The sequence below is a fragment of the Columba livia genome, chromosome 8 (genome assembly GCF_036013475.1).
Source record: "Columba livia isolate bColLiv1 breed racing homer chromosome 8, bColLiv1.pat.W.v2, whole genome shotgun sequence".
Lineage (NCBI taxonomy): Eukaryota > Metazoa > Chordata > Aves > Columbiformes > Columbidae > Columba > Columba livia.
In genome coordinates this window covers 15,251,254-15,277,416 of record NC_088609.1, presented here as the reverse complement: position 1 = coordinate 15,277,416, position 26,163 = coordinate 15,251,254, and the positions used below count along the sequence as shown (strand labels likewise).

At 40.4% G+C, this 26,163-nt stretch overlaps 1 protein-coding gene across 3 annotated transcripts in view; it reads right to left on the bottom strand.

Annotated features, from left to right (window-relative positions):
* Positions 1-26,163, bottom strand: part of RAB3B (RAB3B, member RAS oncogene family) — a 56,713-nt gene that overhangs the window by 20,502 nt on the left and 10,048 nt on the right. For all 3 annotated transcript variants that reach the window (XM_065071075.1, XM_065071074.1, XM_065071076.1), the window contains one exon: positions 24,742-24,969. In XM_065071075.1, coding sequence (XP_064927147.1) covers positions 24,742-24,969 — 228 coding nt within the window. The remainder of the gene's footprint in view (positions 1-24,741; positions 24,970-26,163) is intronic.

Below are 26,163 nucleotides of genomic sequence, written 5' to 3'. Positions count from 1 at the left end.
TTTTCAAGGGATTATTTCAGCTTATTTAGTAGTGGATTTGGGCTAAATCTGAGCCTTATGCTTCACAAGAACCCCCAAGAGATATTATGTCAAGGGGGTCAATTCTAAGACAATGTGATTCTGTGAAATTCTGGGAAGGTGTTTATGATATGTCTAAGATTAAAATACCAAATCAAATTACAACCATGAGGCAAGAACATGTGCCTTAAATTGAAGGGCAGAAGCAAGACAAAAAGAGAATAACCAAACATAATTTATATTAAGAATCATATGTCAATTAAAAAAATATATTATTCTTTTAAGGTCTTTGAAACCCTTATGTGTAATTTTTCAAGATTTGGTGGAAATTAAGAGCTGATCAGGCAATTTCCAATTTACTATCTCTCAAATTAGGAAAAAAGCCCCACTGCTGAAGTAAGGTGAGCACTAAAGAAAAACATAAAGATATTTAAGGTTCTGGCACTCAAGAGGGTAGAATGAAAGCTTAAAGTCAACAAAACCCAAGGACAATCTGAAGCTCATAAATCAGAAAGTAAATAAAAAGGAACAGAAGAAGGCATGTAACTCACTTCAGTGGAGTTTGAAATATATTTTCCAATGTTGGGATTCAAATTAGATAGATTCCTCTACAGGTTGATATTTGATTGAAATGTGCACATACATTGAAAAGCAACGCAATAAATAAATCTGTTACAGTTCTTCACTGGTGACATAAAGGGGTTTTTGTTTAAATTCACAAAAATGTAAAAAAAAAAAAAAATAAAATGTAATTTGAAACTTTCCACATAAACCTACATCTCTGCCAAGAATAGAAAGGAAGACCTTCAGATAAACAATAGCCATTTTGGAGTAGCAAGCATCTTAAAATAGAGGCTTAGAATTCAAGTTCTTTGTAAAGCACAATAGTACAGGCATGATGATGCTCAATAATAGCACAAGCCAAAGAAAACAATCTGCTACCATTTACCGTAGTGTCTTCTATCATTATCACACAGTTGGGATGTTAAACTCGGAATTTCATCATGTAGCAGGTGCAGGTGGTTCTGCTGCACCCCTGAGGCAGCTCAGCCAGCAGCTGTGGGGTCCCCCTTTGGGGCTGCCATGGGGTCACCCGGAACTGTGGGGTCCCTTTGGGGCTGCCATGGGGTCACCGTGCCCAAGGCTTTCTTGGTGTGAGGTCCTTTTGCACTTTTTTTAAGATCACCCACCTTTGTGGTGATGCCGTCTCCTCCTCTTCACTTAGAAAGAGAGTCATGAGTGAATATTTCTTGACAGAAGACGTGAGATGCTTTGCTGTTTGATATTTTTATTCTGCACTAATCAGTTTATCATGACACCTCCCTGCTCTATGTGGGCCTCACCTTTGGCCAGTGGTCACACTAAAAGCCTGAGTGACTCAGATCTTACTGCCGAAAAGCACATCTTCATATTTACCATTTTATAAAAATAGAGGAAAGCCAAAGCAGATTTCCCAGCTGAAGAAAATGTGCTGTTGGCATCATAAAAAGGAAAGACATACGACTAATTTATCTGACATTCAAACAAACTTCTAATCCAGTTCCAACTCTTGCCCAGCCAGTCCCTACCTATCAAGAACTGCTTCCCTCTGCTCCAATACCAAATGGGGCTACAATCAGAGATGTCTCTGACAGAGATGTCTCAATTACTTCCTTCATCAACTGTTTAGTAAACTGACTTTTAGTAGCTCTTCTTGGCAGGGATCACTTTGCATTTCTTCTAAATTACAAATACTGCACCTAAGCTCATTCTAGGGAGTAAACCAAGCCAAAACCCCTTCCTCTAGTCCTTTTTTTCAAAGATAAATGGTTTTGCCAAGGAACTCAGCAAACAGAGGAAAGGAAGCCCTATCTAAAGGAAAAAAAATAAAATTGAAGACTTGCCTCAATGAAAAATCCCCAAGAAGTCAGAATATGTTTCAAACAGATTTAGCAAGCAGCCTACAGCTGGGTCAATCACAGCACATTCTGCAACAGGTCAAAAACTCTGATACTAATGAGAATATCACATCAGCACTTCAGATGATCAGGATTTCAGTGAGAAATCCTGGCCCAAACTGATGTTGGACAGATGCTGCTGGGCCTACCTTACATTGCCTTAGAGTATAATCAGCTGGAAAATGAGCGCTAATGGATGTTTGCACCAGTGTGAATCTTGCACAGTTGAAGCCAACCAATATAAAGAATGAATACTGACAATAAAAATACTGGTGGAGAACCCTATCATATTTTTAATGATTTATTAAGCAATGCGAGGCATTAACACAATAGACCATTTCAAAGCCAACTTGCTGCTAGGCAAATATGTGCACATGTACACAAGCGGTCAGGGTCAAAGAATTATCACCCTAGCAGGAAAAATGTCAGCTGCAGAGAAGGTTTGATACAGCAGCATTGTTGACATTTTTTACAGGATTTGAGCAAGCTTCTACTGAAGGCAACAGAATTCTTTCATCTGGGGGCATATCTATGGGGCAGAGAAGACTCTGCCTGTGTCCCACATGGTGGACTTACCATGGAGATGCTATTTGGCAATCAAACTTTGATATAAAATAAGCCCCAAAGAACTGGGAGGTCCTGCCTGCATCCAGTGATCTCAGTGAAGAATCCTGCACACACAGAGGTCCTGACTTCTCTCCCATGAGACTAAGTTTCTAGATAAGAGGAAAAGAAGATACAGAGTTTTCCATGTGATCTGTTTCTCAAAACACATAACAGACCTCAGCCCGAGGAAAGAAGGGTGTAAAAAGAGCTGTTAATGACAGCTCCAGACCATCTTATTTAAAGCAAATGAAAATCTTGTGTGCAACAGGGACAGCTTGAGATCATATTTGTAAAGAACACTAAATGCATGTGGTGCTTTACAGATCAACAAAAATACGGGGACATCATTCTTCATTATATTCTACCAATTTTACATGAATATAGCTTCATAAAATAGAGAAACTGCACAGCATCACGCAAAGCAAGTGAAGGTCAATCAACAAATCTGTAATTGAAGCAATCACAGTATCAGGCACAGCACAAGCATTATTCTGCTTCCTAAATCGCCCAGACTGTTTGCCAGCAGAAAATTGACAGCAGACTCTCTGGAGCACCGGCTCGGTTCAGCAAAGGGCATTTCCACACTCCATTACCATTGCACTTTCAGAAACAGTTCCCAGCTTAGGAACAAATTTGTCCTGTTACATTGGGGAAAACACATACTGAAATATTTATCAAATGAAACCAGCTTCCTTAGCGAGAACCAACCTCTGGGCAGACCCAGCTCCTCTGCTTTCATGTGTAGCTGTGTGATTTGCCTGCAGGAGGTGCAATGAGTTGATGTTTCGAGGAGCACAAGTTATTTAGTAAGACAGAGAAAGAAGGCTTTTAGAACTTGTTCTTGGTTCTACTCCAGTGCAAACCACTCTCCTTGATGAAAAGGGTGCAAAAACAAACTCTGGAGCAAAGCATAAGGTTCAAGGGAGCATAATTAGATCCAACAACAAGCTAAAGACATTTTAACACTAAGGGGACCTGACTTCAGCAGCATAACTGCTTCAAAACATTATGAAACTACATTTCAATGAACTGCATTTTCTGCCCAATACTCTTTTGCCTTACTCTGATGTCAAAGAATTATAACTTGATCCAATTTTGGATGCTCTAGAGCAGCAGAGGAAGTTCTGGTGTTGACTTTCTGGACCTTACCCTAATGCAAAGATTCAGGCAGCAACACTACCTGACCTTTCTGCAGCGCAGAATGATTTCTGGTCTTGCAGGAAAGAGGTAATTAGTTTGCGTTTCACTGGTACATTCATACCACAATCAGCACTCTCAGAAGCACAGAGTCCAGAAAACAAGATGTATCCCCATTTCAAGCATTAACAAAATCAACAATAATAATAACAATAACAACAACAACAACAATAATAATAATGATAATAAATAACAATTAATACAAATAACTGAAAGGGAAAAAAACCCCACAGTTTCAGTCCTCACATAGCACCCAGATTTTCATTCTCCATTCACTGTACCAAAGTGAAAGTAATTTCCCTTGACCAAAGTTTTCTTTTTATCTTCTGGATCACTTGAAAAATTATGAAAGCCACAATAATATCCATATCTCTTTGCTCAGATGTCACCTTTTGCTGTTCTTCATACGAAACCTGAAGGGAAAAAGAAGACTTCATCCCTGTCCTGCCAGCACTCGCTGCCCAATGACAAAGCACAAGCGTGAGGACAAGTGTGTCCTGTCTTACAAACCCAGAGCTCCCATAAATCTCAGCCACCCTTAGCCAGGCCTTTTTGGCAGACTGCGTGGTGGCATCAGAGCTCATCTCCTGCAGCTGAGGGAAGGGAATCCGGAGATCTAATCCTTCACAAAGAGTCTTTGCCACAGCTGAGCGGTACTTTGTGCCAGCCTTCCTGATGCTAGATCCTCGTTATCCTCACCAAGTGGGGCACAAATAAATGTGCTGCAAAGTTTCACCCACAGTTTGAACTCTTCCTGGAGTCAAACAGTCAGACAACAAGTATTAGATGATGAAAAATATACACTCTGTTCTAATCTCGAAGTGTCCTTCCATGTAACTAGTGATATAATATCAAATCAGCCCTGCATTCATTAGGACAGCAAAAGTTAAATAAAATCTCTCAGATAAGAACAGGCAACATTCTGATATGTGTTTACTTCCTTTTAATTAATGAACAGACTAGTTGCACTCTATCTCATGTAAATGAGATGTAAACATAAATGACCTCCATATTTGCCCTGTCTTTCAAAACAGCTTATTGACAAGAGCGGCAGGAACAACCTCTCCTCCGTGCTTGCTCCAGTGCTAAGTCCCTTGCTTCCAAAATGGAAGTGGCTGCATTTTTGTGCAGAAGGAAGAAAAACAGTAGATATTAAAAGTGCATCTGACAAACACAGAAGTTCATCTTGGTGCCCACGAGAGAAAATTGGAGGGATTGGACTAGAGATAACACTGGGCATTCTCCAGAGGGAATGGGATCAGCTGCGAAGACTGCACTGCTGGGAAGGAGACACCTTGTGACGAGTTATGGTGCAGAAAAAAGGGACAAACCGAAATGAGCCAAAAGAATAGAAAAAGGGAGGGCTGGCTTATTTAAAAAAAAGTTGGAAGGGTGAGCTGTGTTTGGATGAGCTAAGTAACAACAATCACTCCAGGCTATTATTAAGGCTTCTTCCAGCAAAGGCAAAACAAGGAGTTTCTCTGGGCAGGGGACAGGGGTCTTCAGCTGTGCCAGAGCTCAGCAGGGACCAGGACTCCAGGCAGCCTCTCCGAGCTTCAAGGACCCCCTGCTTCTGCAGTTCCCAAGGAACATTAGAAACTAAAGATGATAAAGTGATATTATCCTTATCATAGTCAATAAGGTGAAAGAACTACTCTTGATCTCACTGGGTCTAGGACTTGTGCCCATCTCATGATTTAAATGTTCAATGGTGGAGGACAACTCTTCTATCACTTATTTTATTTGGTAGTCACAGACCTCTGCTTCTGCTGGTGGTGGGGCTTTTTATGGATGGTGGGGTTTTTGTTTGTGGCAGATTTTCTTCTGCCACTTCCAGGGGTTTGGCCCAACTTGGCACCCACAGAGTTGCAGAGAAATCTGGTAAAGCTTAAGATGTTCAAAGCTGAAGATGCCTTTTGTCCATGCTCTGTTTGCATCCAAGAGGTTCAGGTCAGGATTTGATGCCTTGTAACGTATGCTTGCAGCATGCAGCAGTATCCTCTTGGAGCTTTTCCATTTTGTCAGCTTGTGACATAGTCTGAATGCTGAACAATTTCATAGCAGATGAGTGCACAGATCGCACTGAGAATTAGAACCACACTCTGGAGAAGCAGAGTTGTCACCACCTTGGTGTCCACATGGTTACTGAAAAGCCATTTCTCAGACATCATTCTCAGATTTCAGGAGCAAATGATCAAAGTACAATTCATGGAATTATCTAATGAAAACAGAAACTCAATTACAGGCTTCACATTGTGTCTCAATTAGACTGTACTTAGGTCAGAATTCTTGGGTGTTAATAGGATTGTTAAAACAAAGAAAATGAACAAATGAAGGAAAAAAATCAACTAGGTGCAGTAACAAAAAGGCTCATAATTAGCATCTTTGTCTTACTGAAGGTACCACAAAGCTTCAGTAGCAATATACAGCATCAGAGAGTTTTCAAACACACCATTATAATAATAGGGAAAACAAGAAATTCAGAAAGAGTGTGCTATATTACCTTGATATTGCCACGGTAGGTAAACAGTTTTACAATCTTGTGAAAAAGATTAAAAAGATCACAAGTTACCATGGTACCATTGTTCATTCCAGCTTCGTGTTTTCCACACCAAACTGAACACTTTAAAGGACACATGGAGCTGTACTTTCTCCACTGCAAACTCATTCATCCTTTTTTGTGGGAAGTTACAATAACTAGCACTGGATTTTTTTTTCAGAATTTCTTTGTTCTCAGGAGTCACCTGCTTGTTATTCATAATTCATTATAGTTTCTACAATTTGAAAGTGAAATAATATCTGGATGTGTTTTTCCAAAGGAACTTCAGACAAAGCATCCGAAGCAGATTTTGCTCTCGGGTATGCTGCTGTAGAAGCTGGAGCTTTCTGAGTTTGTCTGATCACAGCTGAGATTAGCAGCTGATCTACCATTTATTCGCTTGCTTCACAGCAACAAAAAGCTGCCCGTTCCAAAGTGTGCTCCTGTCACTCCAGACGGACAGCGCCGGAAGGGCAACTTGGAAAATGAGAAGAAAAACATGCCATCTAGCATTAAAGCAATGGAGACAAGGGCACATTGCTGGGACCTTTTAGGAGCCCTGCTGGGTCTTGCAAGAACACTTCCCTCTTTGCTGGTGTTTTACTAGCAAGCGTTTTCCTTCCAACTACACAATCACCTTCCTGCCACCACTGATTATTTCTGGCCCCTTCTAGTGCCCTATACCTACTTGTATCCCAAACTGGCCTTGCAGGGAAGACCTGAATTTGGGGTGTGTGAGAGACAGATATCTATAGACACAGGTACAAAAAAGCCACAAACAGGACTGCTTTGTGTACTTTCTAAAGTAAAACACAAATTCAGTTTCAAAGAATGAAGAATTGATATGTAAAAGAAAAATTTAAAATAAAAGAAACACCAGCCTGGAAGTAGCTATTAATTTATACTGAAATACAAATCGGTTTTGCCACAGGGAAACATTAGGTTTCATAGGTTTGCATTAAGAATATACTTCATTTGCCTTTACTGCCTGTTTACCTGCCTGAATAAATACACGTGTTAACTGACAAGCTATCTTTTCAAATATCATATACAAACTGCCTCATGGAAATATCAAGCCTGTGATCTGCTACATCCAGGAGAAGAGGCCATGCTGCTGCCTGACAGGAGCAGATTAAGTATCAGCAAACCTCTTCCTGATCTCAGCAACCACGCACGTCACGTGAATGACTCCCGCAAAACACAGCGAAAGCACAGCAGTCCGGTTGTGCTGTTCTGAGCCCAAGGAGCAACATTTCATACATCAGAGGGATCTTCTCCCTCCTGGGAGGGCCATCTCCTCCTCTCAACACATCACATTGCAAGAGAACTCCAAAGTTTTTTCTACTCCAGCGTGTTTTCATCGCACAGAGGTCAGTGTAAAACATCCCACTCTTTCTTCTCCTCCTGCAGCAGCTGTGTCTATAGCAATTATTTGCGTAAGTCACTCAGATCAATTGCTATCAATGGATTATCACTTAATGTTCTTATACAAATAAGGATTTTACCTCCTTGATGAAGTGAGTATTTTTGGCTAGGTGGAAAACACCTCAGAGCCTAGAAATCAGCCAAGTCTCCCATAAGGAAAGAAGCTGACTTTCTACGACACAATTTACTGGCCATTCTGAAAGATATTTATTTCAATACCACATTCATATGGATAGGAATAGTGGAGCTGGCTATTCTAACTTGTATATTTTTGAGTGAAGCATGTTTTTTAAGCACTTGCAGGATCACAACATTGATAAGTTGATGTGATTTTTTTTTGGGAGCACAGGAGGAAAAGCTACACAAAGGAAAGAGTTGTCACTTTTGGTTACTTTACAAAGAACAGCACTTCATACCTTGGCTGATTTATACCACACAACACAATAGGAAGGCTTCCTCCCTATAAGCAAATGCTCACAAGAAGTAGTTTTTAGTCCCAGGTTTGAGACATTGTTTCCAACAATCTGCTTTCTCTTAAAATTCTCCGCTACAGTTTTATGCTTTTGCTCCCTAAGCAACGCGTACGCAAACATCTAAAACGAACAGGCTCCAGTAAATTAAAAACTAAAGGACCCATTTCAAAAACATTGGTCTGAGCAGGGTGCCTAGAGCTCAAACACCATTAGTGGGGGTTCGGTATTACATTCAAACAACCTCCTTCTGGAGCTTTTTAGATAGAAGATGTTATTTTGGCACTTTGCTCTTGCAAAGCAACCTCTTGACCCACAGACTGAAGTTTTGCTGAAAAACAGCACTGGGTCACCTTCTGCCTCCACAAAGTGTGGCAGCTGAAGGCTGCTACTACCCAGCAGCTGGAGGTTAGCAGGTTGGGGGGTGGGGAGTGTGTGTTTGGTTTTTGTTGTGCTTTTTTTTAACTACCAGTATTACCAATTCCCTGAGGCAAAGAAATGCGTCTACTCTAACTAGATAGATATTTTCAATGTCTTAACTTGTACTGACGGAAGAATGTGTTGGCAGGCTGCTCTCAGAATAATGTATCTCCTCCTGTTCATCAAGGATTAACCACTGAGAAAAATTTCAAATAGTCCAACAAATTTTTTCCTGTACTTTCCATGCATGTCATACAAACACAATGTATCAGTTGTGCTAGGAAGTGAAACAGTGTTTTAGACACGATGGATTGTTTCTCATTAGCATATCCTCATGTCAGTAATCATAATCAATCAACTTAAATCGAATCAATTCTCCATGCATTCAGTTAAAATGCGTACCACGTGCTGGCTGAAGTGTATACCAATGCAAGACTGTGCTGCTTCAGAAAGCTTCTTCCTCTAGCAACACCAGATCAATTCCATTAAAATATTATAAAAAAAAACCAACCCTGTATAACTATTTTCAACCAGTTCTGTGTAGCTCCCAAGGATCAATTAACTGACTTGCTGAAATTGGTCATTACTGACCCATCACAAATGTGCTGTCTCCATTGGGCCCAGTCAAGGGTTAACGACAAGGGTTTGCTCTCCGATCCAACAGGACCTCTGAGACATCACAATTCACAAGGTGGGTCTGAAGTCTCAGCTTCAGCAGCATTTACAAGATTTATATGATGCTATTCAGAGTCATAGGTTACTCTACCTAGTTAAACACCTGGCTGCTGTCAAATTTTCAAGGTACACCGATCTGGAATGCACCTGCTTACGATACCAACTATTTCTTAACGCCATTTGTGTTACAAGCATCATGAAGCCCTTGCAAAAAGGTGGCTCAGGCTGGGTGAGCAGCACCTTCTCCAGGCACTGCTGGAGCTGCGGGAGGGTCAGCAGGGAGCACCCGCATCCCTGGGGCTGCAAGACCCCCATCCCAACCCACACCACAGCTGCCTCCTCCCCACCAGACCATCTCCCTTGTGCTCCTGTCAGACACTGGGCAGACAGCCCTTCACAGATCCACTTTTGGTATTTCTCCCACAATTCAGCTGCGGAATCAGTATCAAACGTACAATCACACTCCTCAAGCGTGCCCGCGCGTCCCAAGGGACAGGGTGAGAGCTGAGCCACCCTATAGTCCACTCCGAGCTCCGTCCCTCTACTGCAACCGTGAACAAAACCAGCGCCAGTGGATTCCCTGCTGTTGGCTGGGAAGTGGACATACAGCCTGTTGTTATATTAAATCCATTTCAGTTATTTTAACAGCCCACTTCTAACTCGATTTCAAACAGCAGGAAACCTTTGCTTTCCTCTCCACTCTCCTTACAAGAAGCCTCAATCTGTACTCGATGTGACAACTTGTTTTTCTCTCGACCAATCACTGTCACACGCCTAACTAAATGTGTCAAGCAAACGATATTATAAGAGATTCATAAATGCTAAACCTCTAAGAGGCTTAGGAATGAGAAACATAATCGAGTGTCACTGCTGGAGGCAGAAGAGTTGTTTAGGAATTCTGATAAGCACCAATTCAGCAGATATTCATTTTTATGCTAGTTAACCAGAAACAGCTTCAGGAAACAGAAATGCTTCTCTGCCTCTGTGGTTACCCATCACGGGGTACAGAAATCACCGTGCTATCTCAGATCAGCAGTTGACCTGTTCCAGCATCTAGTCCTGAACCGTACAAGCTTCTGATCCAAAAAGATCAGAAATAGATGTTTCCAGAATAAACACAGAATCGCAATGAAGTACAATTATGTAAAACTTTACCAAGAGAGGAAACATCTTCCTCACTTAGCAGCCAGTCCTCAATAAATTATCAGCTTGTGGCGGACCTCCTTTTCAACTGTTTCCATGTATAAGTGAAAGGCTGAAACCTCTCCTCGTCCTCCCTTGCCTGCATGGCCAAACATGCAGAATCAGACAAATTCCACAGTCTCTTTTTATGACACGATGCTCTCCATTTAGACCTTTTTCTTATCCCTGTAGATGTAATTTAAAGGACCTCACCCCTCACAGATTCCTCCTGTGCTGGTAAAACTGTTTACTGTGACCGTAAGATGCTCCCTGATCATTCTTGGTTGGAAGCCTTAGAAAGCCACTGTCATCACATACGTCAGGCAAGTTATCTCATATCCTACTTTCTCACAAATTTTCAGTCTCACAATCTATCATCGCTGCCTGCCTCTCCTTTTTAATACTAACCAAGGAATTTAAGGAGAAGAGGGACTGTAAATGGATGGGTTTGGTCCTGGATGGGCTCACCCTGGTGTCCCCTGCGGCTGGCACGGCACCAGCATGTGGGGCTGCTCTTTGTTGGTATTTCTGTTCACAGAACACCCTGCACAGGCTTCAAGAGTCAGAACCTCCTCCCTTGCACTCTTCTCAGCTTCAGCAAAAGTACATTTTGCACTGAGCAGCCAGCAAGACAGCCCCTCTTCATTACTTTCCTATTGAGCTCCTACTGGCTACCTGCAGGTAAATCCAGCCTGTATTTAACCTCTAAATTTGAAGCAATATTTCTTGTTTACTTTCATACTGGCACTGACTCGATATTTCATGCACAGGTACACACTGTGCCACCAGTCTGTAAACTGACTTCCCATAGAAATCTGTCAAAAGCTCATCTCTGCAGCCTGGGAAAGGCACCTGGGCCTGGCAATCCAGGCGACCTGATGGAGACATTCACTTTGCTGCCCTGATCTAGTTAACCAGAAAATACATTACTTTGCTCCTTCAATACCTCTGGGCTCACTTCAATTCACTTTGGTCTCTCTGAACTTGACACTATTGCATCTGCTGCTGTAAGATGCTCTTCAAAATAGAGTTTGATTTTACAAAGGGCTGAACATCTTCAACTCCTATTTCACTGGTAGAAACATACCTTCGGTCAAAAGACATCTAGACTCAGAATGATCACTGCAGCACTATTAATTATCAATTAGAGACAGGCTTCCAATTAACTGTCTGAATGGAGGTAGGATGAAGCAGCCAACAATTATATCAGTTACCTGCCAGCTTTGAACTGCCATATTTGTTAAAGCCAAAACATGCATCACAAAAAACCATCTGCACTGATATGCTAACAGCAAACGACTTCCTTGGGGTTTCCAGAAGGAAAACGTCCCTTTCGTTTAGTCACTTTTTCCACTCTTCTCACTGCAACTAAAGGAAGTTTCAATAGCACCAGCAAATCAATGCAGGTAAGCAATCTGCATGCACTTAACTTCAAAAACAATATTACTAACTGCTTTCTAAAAGGTAAATATTTCATGTTATCAAAATAATTCTTAAGACATATCGACTTTTGTAGCTCCTTGCTACTTTCAAAATTCAGTTCTCTGCCATAGACAACCAAGAAAAATCTAATCTCAAAGTCTTATGTTCATAAAAAGCAAGTAAACAAACAAAAACCCACAACCAACCAACCATACTTTGCAGTGCTATTTTGAACAGGGAATTATGTAAAATTAGAGCTGGAAAACTAAACTGCATTACAAGTTGAAAAAGCAGAAAGCATGCTGCCATTCATTTTAGTGACTTCCAAGCAATTTTGTTTGAATCTGCTGAAGGCAAATTTCAGTGTAAAGTATGAAAGCTCAAGATCATCTAGTTACTAAGATGAATGCCTTTTAAATCTTCAGTTGGGACTATTGCCTTCATTTATAAAAACACAATTTCTGCTCCAACAACAGAATTAGCATAAGTGCCCTTACAGTCTTGCTCACAGGATCCGCCAGCTATATCTTCTTTCTTATTTCAATCCAAGATTGACGTCAGCAGCATTCACAACCTTTTGAGAATTCATTCTCCAGTTTCTACTTAATTTGATGTCTCAGAACATTTATATGACTCACAAAAGTTGGTGTTTGAAGCTTTAGGGCACAAAGATGGAGAGAAATCCAAAGGGAAAAGAAAAAAAAAATAAAAGATTGTGTTTAATTTAGTAAAATAATAGTAAAGAAAAGAGCCAGAGAAAATACAGTCGGGTGCTATTTTTGGCAAGGGCTGTGCAGTAAAAGAAGCTCAATTTTCTCTTTCACTACTCAATTAAACAAAGAAACAATGATCTGTTCCATTCATTACTCATAGTGAATGAAGAGGTCAGTCCTAAAAGCAATGTTAAATATATAAAATTTTACAGCAACCTGCAAGAGTTAAGTGATACTTTGGGATCACCAAAGCAAAGAACAAGAGCATCAAGCCTCCCAACAGAGAACACAGGTATCCGGTTCTGGGAAAAAGCTCCTCTAGAGTCAGAAGTCCCTGGTGGAAAACAGCTCTAAATTGCAAATCCGAATTCAAATTGCAATCTGAACTGTGCAGAAGTGCAAAACTGTAGCTCACTTCTGAGGAGCAGGAACTAGGATGCACTCACTGACGCCGACACAGATTTCACTCCTGCAAACCCTATCCCTTTCTTTGCAGATACACAGGTCCTCTGCATCCTCTGGATGAAGGGAAGACTGTGCAGGTGAGAAAATGCATTCCCGATTGCAGGACAATCTCCTGCAACACTCCCACTCTCTCCAATGGTGGTCTCTAGTTCCAAACCTGGCTCTTGGCAAGTCCACCTCTGATAAAAAAAAACAAACTATCTCTCCTTTTCTGAAAAGAGAACACCAGCTATACAAATCCCTCAAGCCTTGACACACTGTCAAACTGACAATCTTATTGTTATGAATCAAGAATTGAATAGATGAGGTCTTCAAATTAACACGTCTTGGGAATCTTTTCACTTAAAAAAAATGGAGATCCAATGAGTCATGACTGAAAAAGTCACTCAGCATCTCCCCCTGAGAGATTATTTTGAACAAATACTTTATTGAGCAGACAGATTTTAGCGGAACACACATGACTCACCTGTGGCATGAGGGCAATTAAATCTTTATCAATTTTTTTTATATATCCATAAAATAAGTATACAAATTAGAAGTGAACTATCTCCTGCTTCTCGTATTTCTTAGTAAGAGTCCCAGAGTAGCCAGCAAATATGATAGCCTGGATTTATTCTCACCTTCCTTCACAAAAAATATATCAAAAAATGAAATGAATGCTGCAATGCTGCTCAGACATATAGACTACAGTTTAGAAAAAGCAGGAAAAAAAGAGGGCCACATTGCACAGATTCTAACATCAGAACCAACAAACAAGTACAACCTCTTTCGGCCTTTGTATTAGGTGATTAAAAAGTTTGTTTGTTTGTTTCAAAAAAAAAAAAAAAAAAAAAAGTCTGGTTTTTTTTAATCATCAAACTGACCTCGCTAACTCTCTTGCAGTTGTATGGTAACATAATCTTATAAGTTTGGAGGGCACATTACGAGGCAGGATAAATGGCTGCCATTCCAGGAACTTTAATACTCTGAAGATCCCAGCTGGAGTAAAAGAGCTGCTGAGGTTTGATACTTCCAGTGCCAGAGCAAACAAACACCTTGTACGCAGTCAGTGGAAAATAAAGCTATTTGTTTCCTTCCGTTTCAGCACTTGGATTCTGTAAACAGCATGCCAGGCAACTACCTTGCCATCACTTAGCAACCCCAGGTTTTGACATGGAACTGGAGCTGTGGTGCTTCCCAGTCCCCCACCGCCTGGGGAGGATTTCTGGCAATGGAGCCAACAACACAGCAATGTGAAGATGCTGTCGTGTCGGAGTTACAGCCAGATTCTGCAAGTACCACTGATTTGGGGTGAAATTTCCTGTTAAGACAGTAAATATACAGAAGACAAAGAGCATTTCCAGATTTAGGTGAAATCACAGTTTTGCCATGAAAATGATGTGGATGATTTGTGCTGAATTTGTTCCCTTTAGATTTCTTGCAATCTCTTTACAGAATAATAAGTAGCTCCCCTATGCATATTTACATCAGAATATTAGCAGGGAATATGAAATAATTTCAAACACATCCAGGACTTCAGAGTGATGGCCACAGCTTTGAACATGCTACTGCGGAGCCGGGCATGGGCAACTCAGAACAACAGCAAGTACATCAGGGGGAAAGAGCTTTATGCAGATTCTTCCCTTAGAAGAGTTTGCTTTTCCCTAAATAAACCACTAACCACCACAAGTGAAAGGAAATGATTAATTTTACACTTCCAGCCCCCGAAGACTCAAGAGGGAACCAAGCAGTTCTCAAAAATTTATCTTATTTAATATATTGTCAGTAGTGACTTTTCTTGTATGCTATTTTCAAGCTGAAAGGCATCCTTTTAAAAGAGGAGATCCATTTTAGCTAGGATAAGGAGCCTTAAACAGGTGTGGATTTTCAGCTGTCACACAACCGCAGCACAACAGTTGAAATAAGCATCAGTATAGAAGTACTGTTCATCTGGAGCCCCAAGTTCCTATAATCTGCCAACCCATTCAAGTCCATCTGTGTTTTACACCATGTCTCATGCTTTGGAAAACAACCTAGGAAAGGAGTTTGGAGAGGAAGGATGTATAAAAACAAGCTGATGAGCTCTGCCAAGTGCCAAATACCTTCCTCACCTCGGGAAGCGCCGAGGCCAGACACCAACCACCTGGCAGGAAGGCTGGAATCCACACAGTGTTTGTGCAGATGGACATTTCTGCCACTGCAGTTCCATCCCTGCAGAACCCAACCCCTGGGCTTTCTGCTCGGGGCTGCTCCTTGCTGCTTGCAAGACAGCGTTTGTGAGCTCTGCTTCTTCAGTTTTGCTTTTCACTATAATCAACACAATCATTAAATGTATTGGGGCTTTTGGGTTTTTTTATTTTACAGTCCTGCTTTGGTTCTGCTCTAGTTTTGTGCCCGTTTTCACGCCACTTGCTGGCTTTAGGGCATGTCAGTGCTGCGCAGTGGAGTTGTCTGCACAGGCCCTCACTTTCCAGGGACAGAGAGAGCTCCAGAAGTGGAGGCGGCACAGCTGTGTCAGCACAAAGCTGAGCTTAAGCTAAATCAGGCTTGCTGCAAGCCCCCTGCCACAATGCACTAAGCACAACCTTCCTGCTTTCAGTGGTCATGATACCGCTGAGCAGCTGGATGCACCGGGCCAGGTTACTGCAGCATTAAACCCTACACATGATATAAGCTTGTCCTGAAGATCCTTCAAATTTGCACCAATGTAAGATATTGGAATTATGTGTAAAGCAGGGGTGTCAAACTCATTTTCAATGGGGTGCTGCATCAGCCTTGCGGTTGCCTTCAAAGGGCCAAACGTAATTTTAGGACTATAGAAATATAACTACTCCTGTATTTATTAAAAAAAAAAGAGAGTTTGACACCTTTGATAAAGGCTCTCTTTATTTTTCTAGTAACCATTCGCCCTGTGTCTTTGGGATTGGAGATGGGAGAAAAACACTGTAAATCCAAATGCTCAATGGCATTTCAACTTCTATATCTTAAATTGTCACACAGACAGAACTTGCTCTCTGGCAATCACAAACAAGTTCCCACAGTCCTGCAAACAGCGATTTCTGAAACAGCACAGCATTCCCAACAATGTGTGACAAGCCTTCAGCCTTGGGCACCTTAGAAATAAGATGGGAATGAACTAGACATGCAGCAGGACTGAAACTAGCACTTTGTGTCCATCCCATTGGGAGCTGGAGGAAACCTGGCCATGCTGCATCTCAGTAGACAGGCAGCTTGTGGTAATTAGGGTAACAGAAAGGAAGTTTAATCACCCCTCCCAACCCTTAAGTAGCTTTGGTTGTGTTTCCCTGTCCTCTGTTGTGTTCTATTCAGTCAGCTACACCTCTAAAGAGGGAACAGAGAGTGGGTATAAAAGAATTCCAGCTGAAGGAGTTTGCATTTTACAGCAACACTGAACAAACAGAAGTATTTACACCTGATGACAGCGGAGATGACTCCAGAGAGGGTTGATTCTGTTTATCTGGACTGTCCACCAGGTTGTCAAGATGTTACATGGCTTCATACCCCTAATCACACCCAGCCGCAGTTAACCTCCGCAGGGTTACTGGAGCTGAAGTGACAACGACAGCAGTTAAATCGTCTCTTTAGAAACTGCACACACACATGAACACGGTGAGGTCTGATTTTCTTCACAGTTTTGGTAGTTTTACAGCCCAGCAAGGGCTGAGAGAGGTTAAGAGAAGCATAAAGGTTAAGGTGCATCATCCCACTCTCAGACAAGACAGCCATAGAAAATGCATTGCTTAATTAGCCCTGCCTGGCTGTAAATTTCCAGTATTGTATTTCCATGCAATCAATTGATGCACCAGCGTGCTATCTTATAGTCAGAATATTTCTTCTTTATAAAGGAAACAAGTAAATTGACTTCCTCTCTTTTCCCCAGCCCTTTTCCACTCTATGCACAGCTCCATTATCTCAAATTCTGTTACAAGAGTACTCTGCAAGAACTATCCTTACAGTTAACACACAAGTGTTTACAAAGGTGCTGTCTGATTTCACCAAGAGCAATCACAAGGCCAAGAGAGAACCATAGGAAAAGTGGTATAGCCTTAAAGAAATGTGTACAAGCATGAGACTGAAACACACAGAAAGGAAGCAATTTGGTGGTAATTCCAACAGGAATGCATTTTTTAGCCTTTCAATACCGTAGGACAGTTTTAAAGCCAAAAAAAAATCCAAAACACATTTGATTGGAATCATTTCTCTCTTAAAAAAATTTTAAAAATAAAAAAATAAAAAGAGACCTGCAGACCACTTGGTAAAGGACTTTCCATGGACTTCTCAAAGCTGACACACCAGTCTACCACAATTTGGCACTGGGAGAGCTTTGTTTCAGGCCCAGAAAGGCTGGGTGCCCGCTGGCAGTCAGCAGAGCGGGATGCAGTTACCATGGCACTGGAACACTTGGTGACTTCAGAACTGCCACAGCGTTATCACCGATGTAGGGACCAAAGGAGAGGAAGCAGCAGGTGGATCTTTGAATAAGCACATGCAAAAGCAGCATTAGGGTGGATATCCTGCCTGGTAAACATCCTATGCACAGATTCCCTGTATGTTCTCTTTCATTTTATCATGCTGGCTACAAGAAAAGCAGAGAGATGACTGACAGACATCAGTAGCATATGTGCACACATGTATCGACACATATAATTCTCCCTCCATGACTTTACCCTCTCACACTGGTACAGATGTCTGCACCAGTTTGTCAGAGTGACGAGCCAGCCAGAATCAGGCTGAGAAAATACCATCGTTGAGCCTTCGTTAAGTAATACACAAGTTTAATCACTTGAGTCTTACACCATATGAAGTTATTTTGGTTAATAAAGCAGAGCAGCACACAACATAGTTCATTCACCTGCTCCTCCCAAGTTTCAAACTCTCTTGCCTCCTTCTATTTCAGTTTCTAACATCAATGAGCAGCAAAGCAATGAGTATCTGATATATGATTAGCAAAGAAATGGATCAGAAGCAGAATTAGCAAAACTGAAGGACAGATGATTTTATGTTGTAGAAAGGGAAAAATGTCACCATTTTCCCTGTGCTGGATCATCACTCATTTGCCTTTCTAACATATGAAAAGTGCTTTAGAGATCCTTATACGACCTTCCCTTCACATGACTGAAAACAGCCCTTGCCAACAGAAATACAGAAAATCAGTGCTCAACATCTGGGAGCTTAGCTCATGCCGTTTAATGAATCGGGATGACATTAGATAGCCAGACAACAGAAAATAAATGGCAAACTCCCCACTGCTGAACTCCAGGTACTCCAGTTGTGCTACAGGGTACAATTTCTCACATCTGAAAAACCATTTTTGTGGTCTTGGGTTCCTGTTTTTATCTCTAAAATAAACCATTAGACTGCTACTCATTAGTGCTGCATAAACATGACACTGCAGTACACAACACTAATGCATTAAAGTTATAAATGTGCTCAACAAATAGTTATATTTTCTCATTTGAGCAAAAACTTAAGATACAGCTTAAGTACCTGCTCACTTGACACAAATACCATGAGAAATCTTAAATTACGCCCACTGCATTATCTCATAACTGATGACAGTGTAACCAAGTATATTTAAATATAGAATATACCTAGTCATTGTGTAGAAGACAGCACTGAAAGAAAATCATAGTAAGGGTGATTCTGATAAGACAAGGACAACTGGAAAACATTTTGAGGCACATGAGTCTAAGATTCCATGTAAAATGACTACTGGAAAGTACCAAAATACCTGTTCTGAATTTCCACTGTAAAAAGTATCAAATGCAAAAGGTCAGGAGATCAGCATCTCATTTGTCCTTTCAAAGATTAAGTGCTCGAGAATTTCCCTTGACATCTTCCAAGTACCGTTTTTCCTCTACTAGACAACCAGTTAACATTGGCCGTTTTCTCTAGAAAAGGTCCAAACCTTTGAACTATCATCAGCTAAAACAAATATGCTGCTCTTGGATAGATCACAGTACCTCTGAATTCAATATCATAACTCTTTTCATTTTACTCTAATGCACCAAACAATGGCAAATGCTCCATTTACCTGATAACTCTGCAAAGGCACAGCATGGAAAGAGATGATACACCTAGAAAGGAGACTAAATCCAATACTGTAAGCAGGAATAACTCCAGCAGTAACAGAGCTTAGACTTGAATTGAATTTGGCCCTCACTGTAATGTAGAGTTATTAATGAGATAACAATGGGATTGAGGTGATTAACTATAAACAGAAATAAACCTCCCATGTCAACTGTTTAACTGCAAACACAGGACTGCCCTGCTCAGCAAGATTCGTCTGTTAAATAAATTCAATAGTGAGTGGAATAACTAAACACCCGGGATTTTATTTTTAAGTATTTATTTCTCTCTTTTTTATCACTCTTGCAGCTCTAATTTTAAAGACCATTCAGAGTGGCATGAGCATCAACTTCTTCCTGAAGCAAGAGTATTATTACTCCAGATATAACCAAGACCTTGGAATTGAATTAGAGACACTGTTATCGTATTTCTTCTCCAGTCAAATATTCTGCATTGTGTTCTAACATCAGAAGCATCGCTTTAAATCCACTCACCCCTGACGATTTTTATTCCTGAGACCTAGTAAGCTCTCAGTGCTGCAAATAAGATGTAATCCTTGCCTCACTTACAAGGGCCAACCTGTTCTTTTCACTATCATGGCTTTGTCCAGTTTAGTTCTTTGTTTGAACAGCAAATCAGAGGATTTCACAACAGCTGTGAATTTACTGAGCAGAACCAGGCCCATTATATCTTTAGAGATATCCATTGCTATTGCATCTATATATTAAATTACAGAACTCTTATTATCTTTTTTTTTAGAAACAAGTTTTCTGTAAGCATTCAAGTTTGAAATCAGTGCTTATAAGGAACTTAGCAAAAACATGATGGGAATGGGATGCCAAGGGAATAGATGATTCTCTCATCTGAAATGCATAATTAGCTTTTGGTTAAGTGTGCAATTAGCATTAAAAATTACAATCAAGTATGACAGTGTTCTAATTTTACCTCCTTTAAATGAAAGAATTAACTTAGTTACCAGTGTTACTTCTTTGAATCTCTTCCCTATGAGGCAAACTGCACAGTAACATCCTGCCATCCAGGCGACAACTGATAAAAAAAGCTTTTAAAAATGCTGCACATTTGCCTTCTGAATGGCTATGCAGCTTGGGTTTTATTTGGGTTTACACTTTTTTTGTTGTTTTTTTAATGGTAACTGCCACTCAGCATAATTAGCAGTTGTCATATTACTGTTTGTAAAGAACCTTTGCACAAAAACAGAGATATGTTGCTCTGCGCCATCTTCCCAGCTGTGCCTGAAAGCTGTGACACATGTTGCAGACATCCACCAAAGTTAATCTCAGACCCCTCAGGCTTCAGCAGTTAAGCCTGGGAAAGGAAAAGCTAGATTCATCCTACTAGTTTAAATCTGATGAGCAGCACCTTAAAAGAAAAATCGTACTGCACTCTACATATGCTGTCTCCATCTGAACATTACATCCTTTTTGCCTTTTAACCTGAAGATAAATTTAACCTTTATTTGCCCTTAAAAAGTGAGGTGAAAGCAGTTTCAACAGTAACATCAGCTGCCAAATTCTGTATTTAATGCATGCTTATAGTATGTGCATGCTTATAGTATGTGCAACAAAAATGAGACTCCATTGCATAGGGTGCTGTACAAAAGTATAATGGAAGTGCAATGAAATTCTTCACACAAAGCGCATATTGTGTGGTGTGGAGGGGTTCTGGGCTAAGCACGGCCAATGATTTTCCATCAGTACATTTGTGCTACTCTCCAAAGATCTCATGGAACTAACCTAGGCTGGGCCAGCGTGAAGGACCAGTTTGCCCCTCAGCAGTTAACCTCAACGCTACGTTCCGCAGGAGTTCTGCCATTGTTGCTACTCACCACCAGTATTACTTAGCACAGGGAGACATACAAATGCACAGAAGGAGGGGAAAAAAAAGAAATCTCATATCACTCTCACCTGAAACTGAAATCAACTTTGATTCATTCACCCTGCTTCCACCTGGATCTGGACAAAGTGGCCTTCTCTAGCTGCTAGGCAACTCGAACACTGCACTGAGTATTAACTGTGTGCATTTGCTACGAATATAATAATGTTACCTTTGAGATTTATTTATAATAAAAAACCATACCTAGCTGAAAATATAATAGCTTTCTTTCAGTAATTAGCAACTCTGGGAAAACAAATCTGTTGGTCAAGGAAGAAATAACCCACATGTACAGCCCACATGCAGGGAGATATTACAAATCGGCTCCTTACAAATAAGAAGAGTTGCTTTATATGAAAGTATTATTACAGATGGCAGTGGCATAAAAAAATTCTAATCCAAGAACTACATTCATGTCAATATGTAAATATATTAATATATTATGTAGATATTATAATATTTTAAACTAAAAAGGTTTAAATTACCAAACCTCATCCAAGTACCAACTGAACTTTCATAGTAAAGGTCATTTATTTAATTTACATAAAAACACCTTTCCTAACAAAACAGAAAACACTTGAAATTAAAACACAGTCAACTGATATTAGAGTTTTTTAACAAAGAATAAAACCCACAAAACCTTATTTCACAGAACTCCTCTCCAGGCTATCTTACTATTTAGTTCTCCATCCGCAGAGCTATTATTCTACCTTAAAAACACCAAGAATGCAATTTCTCTCAAACTCAGGAGATACTCCTTTCAAGCCTTTTCAAAGCAGATCATTTCCCAGACTACTAGGTCACTAGCATAACTGATAGGAATCTTATTAAAATATCAATTTGGGTGATCGAGGTGTTAATGTCAACAAAGAAAGAGAGCCACTAATGGCATCAACATTGAACAGAGCAGCACTTTTTTTTGATCATTACACCTGACAGCTCGTCAAATCCCAATTCACAAAACAGAGATTTCCTCAAACTCAGCAGAAACACAAAAGCTATGTCTCTAGCTTAAAAAAGCTACCAAATTCTACCAGTGATATTTACTGTGAGACAGGCCAGAAGGACATTTACTGACACAGCGAGACACTGTTCGTCTCTATGTGCAGCCGCTTGGCGCTTGAAGCACTTTGATTTTTTTTTTTTAGCTTTCAGAAAACCCAAGGAACTCTTTGTAGCTGGGGTTCTACACCCAAATATTCTGCTTGTCTGCTCAACACAGGCAAAAGTCAGCGTAGAAAGTCCCAGTGATCACTGAATCTCTCCGGATCACGGCACAGCAGCTGGAACTTTCCCTTGAGATTTGTAGGACACAAACCCAGGTTATTTGTGCACAGGCTGCCCCAGCTGCACACCCTTCAGAGCTCCACAGGCACCCATGACCTGAAGGAGACCTCGCTCCGTGGGGCAGAGATCATTAGAGGTTCCTAGAAGTGCTCCTGTCTAGATTTTATAAAGATATTTGCAGGAGTTTATTTAAACACTTGTACCTTCTCCTTCTTCACTTAGTTTCACATTAAACCTGACTCAGGTAAAACTTCACATCAGCTGTAGGGGGAGCATAATTAAAAAAAATAAGTCAACATCAGCGCAAAATAAGTGAAAGCAAAGTGTTCAATGGAGACACGGGGTCCCACACTCACAGAAACTCAATAGCAGCTGCAAATTACTTTTAAAAGTAATTGGAATACAACACGTGGCTAAGAAAACCCTTCCTACAGATCAGAACGCATAGTTTTGGTTTGCTAATGGCCTCCACTGCTGCTACATGTACCCTGAAGAACACATGGAAATTACAAGTCTAGTTTCAGGACAGACAGAAGGTAAATAAGTTCAAATACTGGGGTTTTAATATATTTATTTATAATCTTTTTGTTAAGGTCCTTAAATCATGTCACATCAGGGATTCATGCAAGGAGCACAGAAAAATAAAAGAACACAAGTCACTCTGGAAACTGTCAAATGTTTACAGGAAACTTTTATTGAAAATAAGTTTTAAATCAGCAGTGTTGCTGGTAACTCCAATATTACATGTCCTATAGATAGCACCCTGACAGCTCTTTTCATAAGAAGTTTAACGTTATTAAAGCCTTTTTTTCCCCAAAAAAACTTCAAACAGATCTAATTAAGATTATTGCTCTAATTCATTTTAATCCTAGTATCTTTGCAAAAAACACAAACATTTCACAGTGCCTCCTGTCTTGCTTTTACATAACTTAGCAGAGAATTTCACATTCCAAGATTAAGAAAGACAAACTGGATGGAAAACAACCCTAGTTGCTTAAGGGGCCTGAAGTCCAAACGTTCTTATTACCTGAACCCTAAATTGAATCAGTTTCATGTCAGATTATCTGCATTAGTTTCAGTGCCAGAATTTTGCAACATGAAAAGGATCTTTTATTAAATAATTGGTTGTACCTTGTACCTGGCAACACAGAAATAAAATTAATCATATTGCTGTGGTTAAAAAAAAGTTTCTCATTTTAGATTCTCACTATTTTACTTATTTTCTTTATTGTCACAATAAATAAAAAAGTGATTATTATGGTATTAAATTTAAATACAATAATTAAAGATATAATTATAAATCAACCATACATAGATCAATTAGAAGACTGTGCTCTTAGCTGGGGCATGATTTGGGTAGAAATGCTCTACAATTTCAACTCATCTTCAAGTCTAAGCTTTAAGCTGAACTTGTAGGAGAAACCACTACACAGGCAACTACTTAAAGTTAGTAAACTCACTCCTGTGAAATTAAGGTAATATTAGCCTCATATGTTCTGTTTGAGATCTCTTCTTATTATGCAAAACAGAAGAATATTGCTAACTGGAATTCCAGCTGGAGCCCCATGGTACTTTAAAACACATCAATCTGAGCCTAGGTTTTTTAAACATAATGAGTAATTTGCAGGGACACGAGGGTTTAAGCACCATTAGAATAAATTGCATTCAACACTGTAGGGTTTAAGTCATTTGCCAGCAAGTAGAATAAAAGAAAACACTTGCTTTCTATAAAAAGGAACATCATGAGCTACTGACAACTGCTTGGCCTTCGTCCTCCACTCTGCAGATCAGGGTTATTTTTTTTTTAACTGAGTTAGGATAGTGTAATTCAAAAAGGCTGAAGAGGTCCCATGATCGGGTGTTGGAGCAGAGGGAGCCCCAGCTTACCTACATGAATTCTCTTCCCATTTGATTTACCGAGAAGCAGCATCAGCAGAGGTGGTTTGAAGGATACCTGTGTCCTCCCTGAGCAGTTCTGGACGGACGGAGCAAGCTGGCTTGGGGACACTGTGTAGGCACATGAGTCACAGGAAGACACGAGCATCTTATTTGCAGGACATAAGCTGATAGTAGAAGCTATACCTAGAGTTCACTCATTAACCACTCATGGAACTTCTTCATCTACTAATGCTCACTCAAAAATTGCTATTAAAGGGCTCCAGACCCGCTTTGGGTTTGTTTCAGCTTAATAGCTCACTGATTCCTGGGAACATAGAGCAGCTGCTTAAGACCATATCAGGACTTCCACCAGTTGAGTGAGACAGCAATACAGAGAGAACTTACTCGGGTTTACTGAAGGGATATAAATGATACAGCCACGCAAAACCTATAATCCAAAAATCTACTTCCAAACAAGCTATTTTTTACCATCGTTATCTTTTCTGTGATTAATATAAAGCATTTTTGAAAATGCTGGCACTTACCCAAATTTGCAGTTTCACCCGCTTGTCATTCCTATAAACGGTTTTCACTTTGAAGTCGATTCCTACTGTGCTAACGAAGGCTGGTGTGAAAGTGTCATCGGCGTATCTGAAGAGGAAGGATGTTTTACCCACGCTGCTGTTGCCAATGATCAGGAGTTTGAACATGTAATCAAAATTTTGATCTGAAGTATCCTTCTGCCTGTATCTGGCATCTGTTACTGAAGCCATCTGAGAAAATGATAAACATTGAAAAAGAACAGATTTAAGAGCAGTTCAGCATTTGTTTTCATTAACTATGTACCATATGTTTACCTTATCTCTCTTCTTTCTAATATGATAACCACTATATGTGCTAAATAAAGATGAATATGCCTTGAAATCTTCTCTTAAATCCTGGCTTTAAATTTCTATTATTCACTTGTACTAGTGAAATTTTCAAAGCCAAGAAATACACCTGTTGCATCACTTTGTGCTTAAAAGAATAACAGATGGCTACTGCAGATTGTTCAAACACTAGTGGGGAAACAGCATTCTTTACTCCTGTGGCAGGGTGCTGCTTCTGTTGCTCCAATAAACTGGAGTACTGCAACCGAGAACTAACATCTTTGACAGTACATCCAACTGTGCAATACATTTAGCAGCCTCCAAGGCAGGTAAACCTAAAAAATTCCTTTTATGACTACTAGAGCAAATCTGCATTTCTAGCACATGCATCACCAGCATTTTATCCTTAGAAAAATTCTGTCCTCAAGATTTACAGGAAAGATAAAGAAAAAAAAAAAAAAAAGCAATGGGAGAAAACGAAACATGAGGAATTTCAGCTGACAACTTTGAATCCATCCAACACGTATCTAATCTCAAGACTGCAATTAAAATAAACAGCACCTGGATAAAACATGACAGCTCAGTGGGGCTGCAGGTGGCATCTGGAATGGATAAAGCATCCCTTTTGATTATGGGGGAGGTGAGAGCTGTGGACATCAGTGGGGTTGAGAAGGGGGGAGATGCAGCCTCAGAGATCACTCCTTTTCTTGTGACTCTGCGCTGGATTCAGAGACCAAAAAGCAACCGTGGAACCCGAACTATCAAGAGGGTGGAATTCTCTGAGCGGCCCTGGCTGCTTTAACATACGCAGCTCACACACTCCGTGCAAGAAGGTAAGGACCTGACTTTTCATCTCTGTTTGTACAGAGCAGAAAACAACCACACACACCAAATTACCACAGAGAGGAGAAAAATGGAACTTTACCTTTTAACAGACATAAAGCACTTTTCATCTCCAATGCTGTTTCAAAATCTACCCTACATCAAACACCTCAGCACCTTATAACCAGTCATGGGGTTGTGCGAACTGGGGCAATGAGAGCATCGGTCTGATTAGCAGCTACTCAACCACCAAAATAGGACACGTGCCACTTGTGT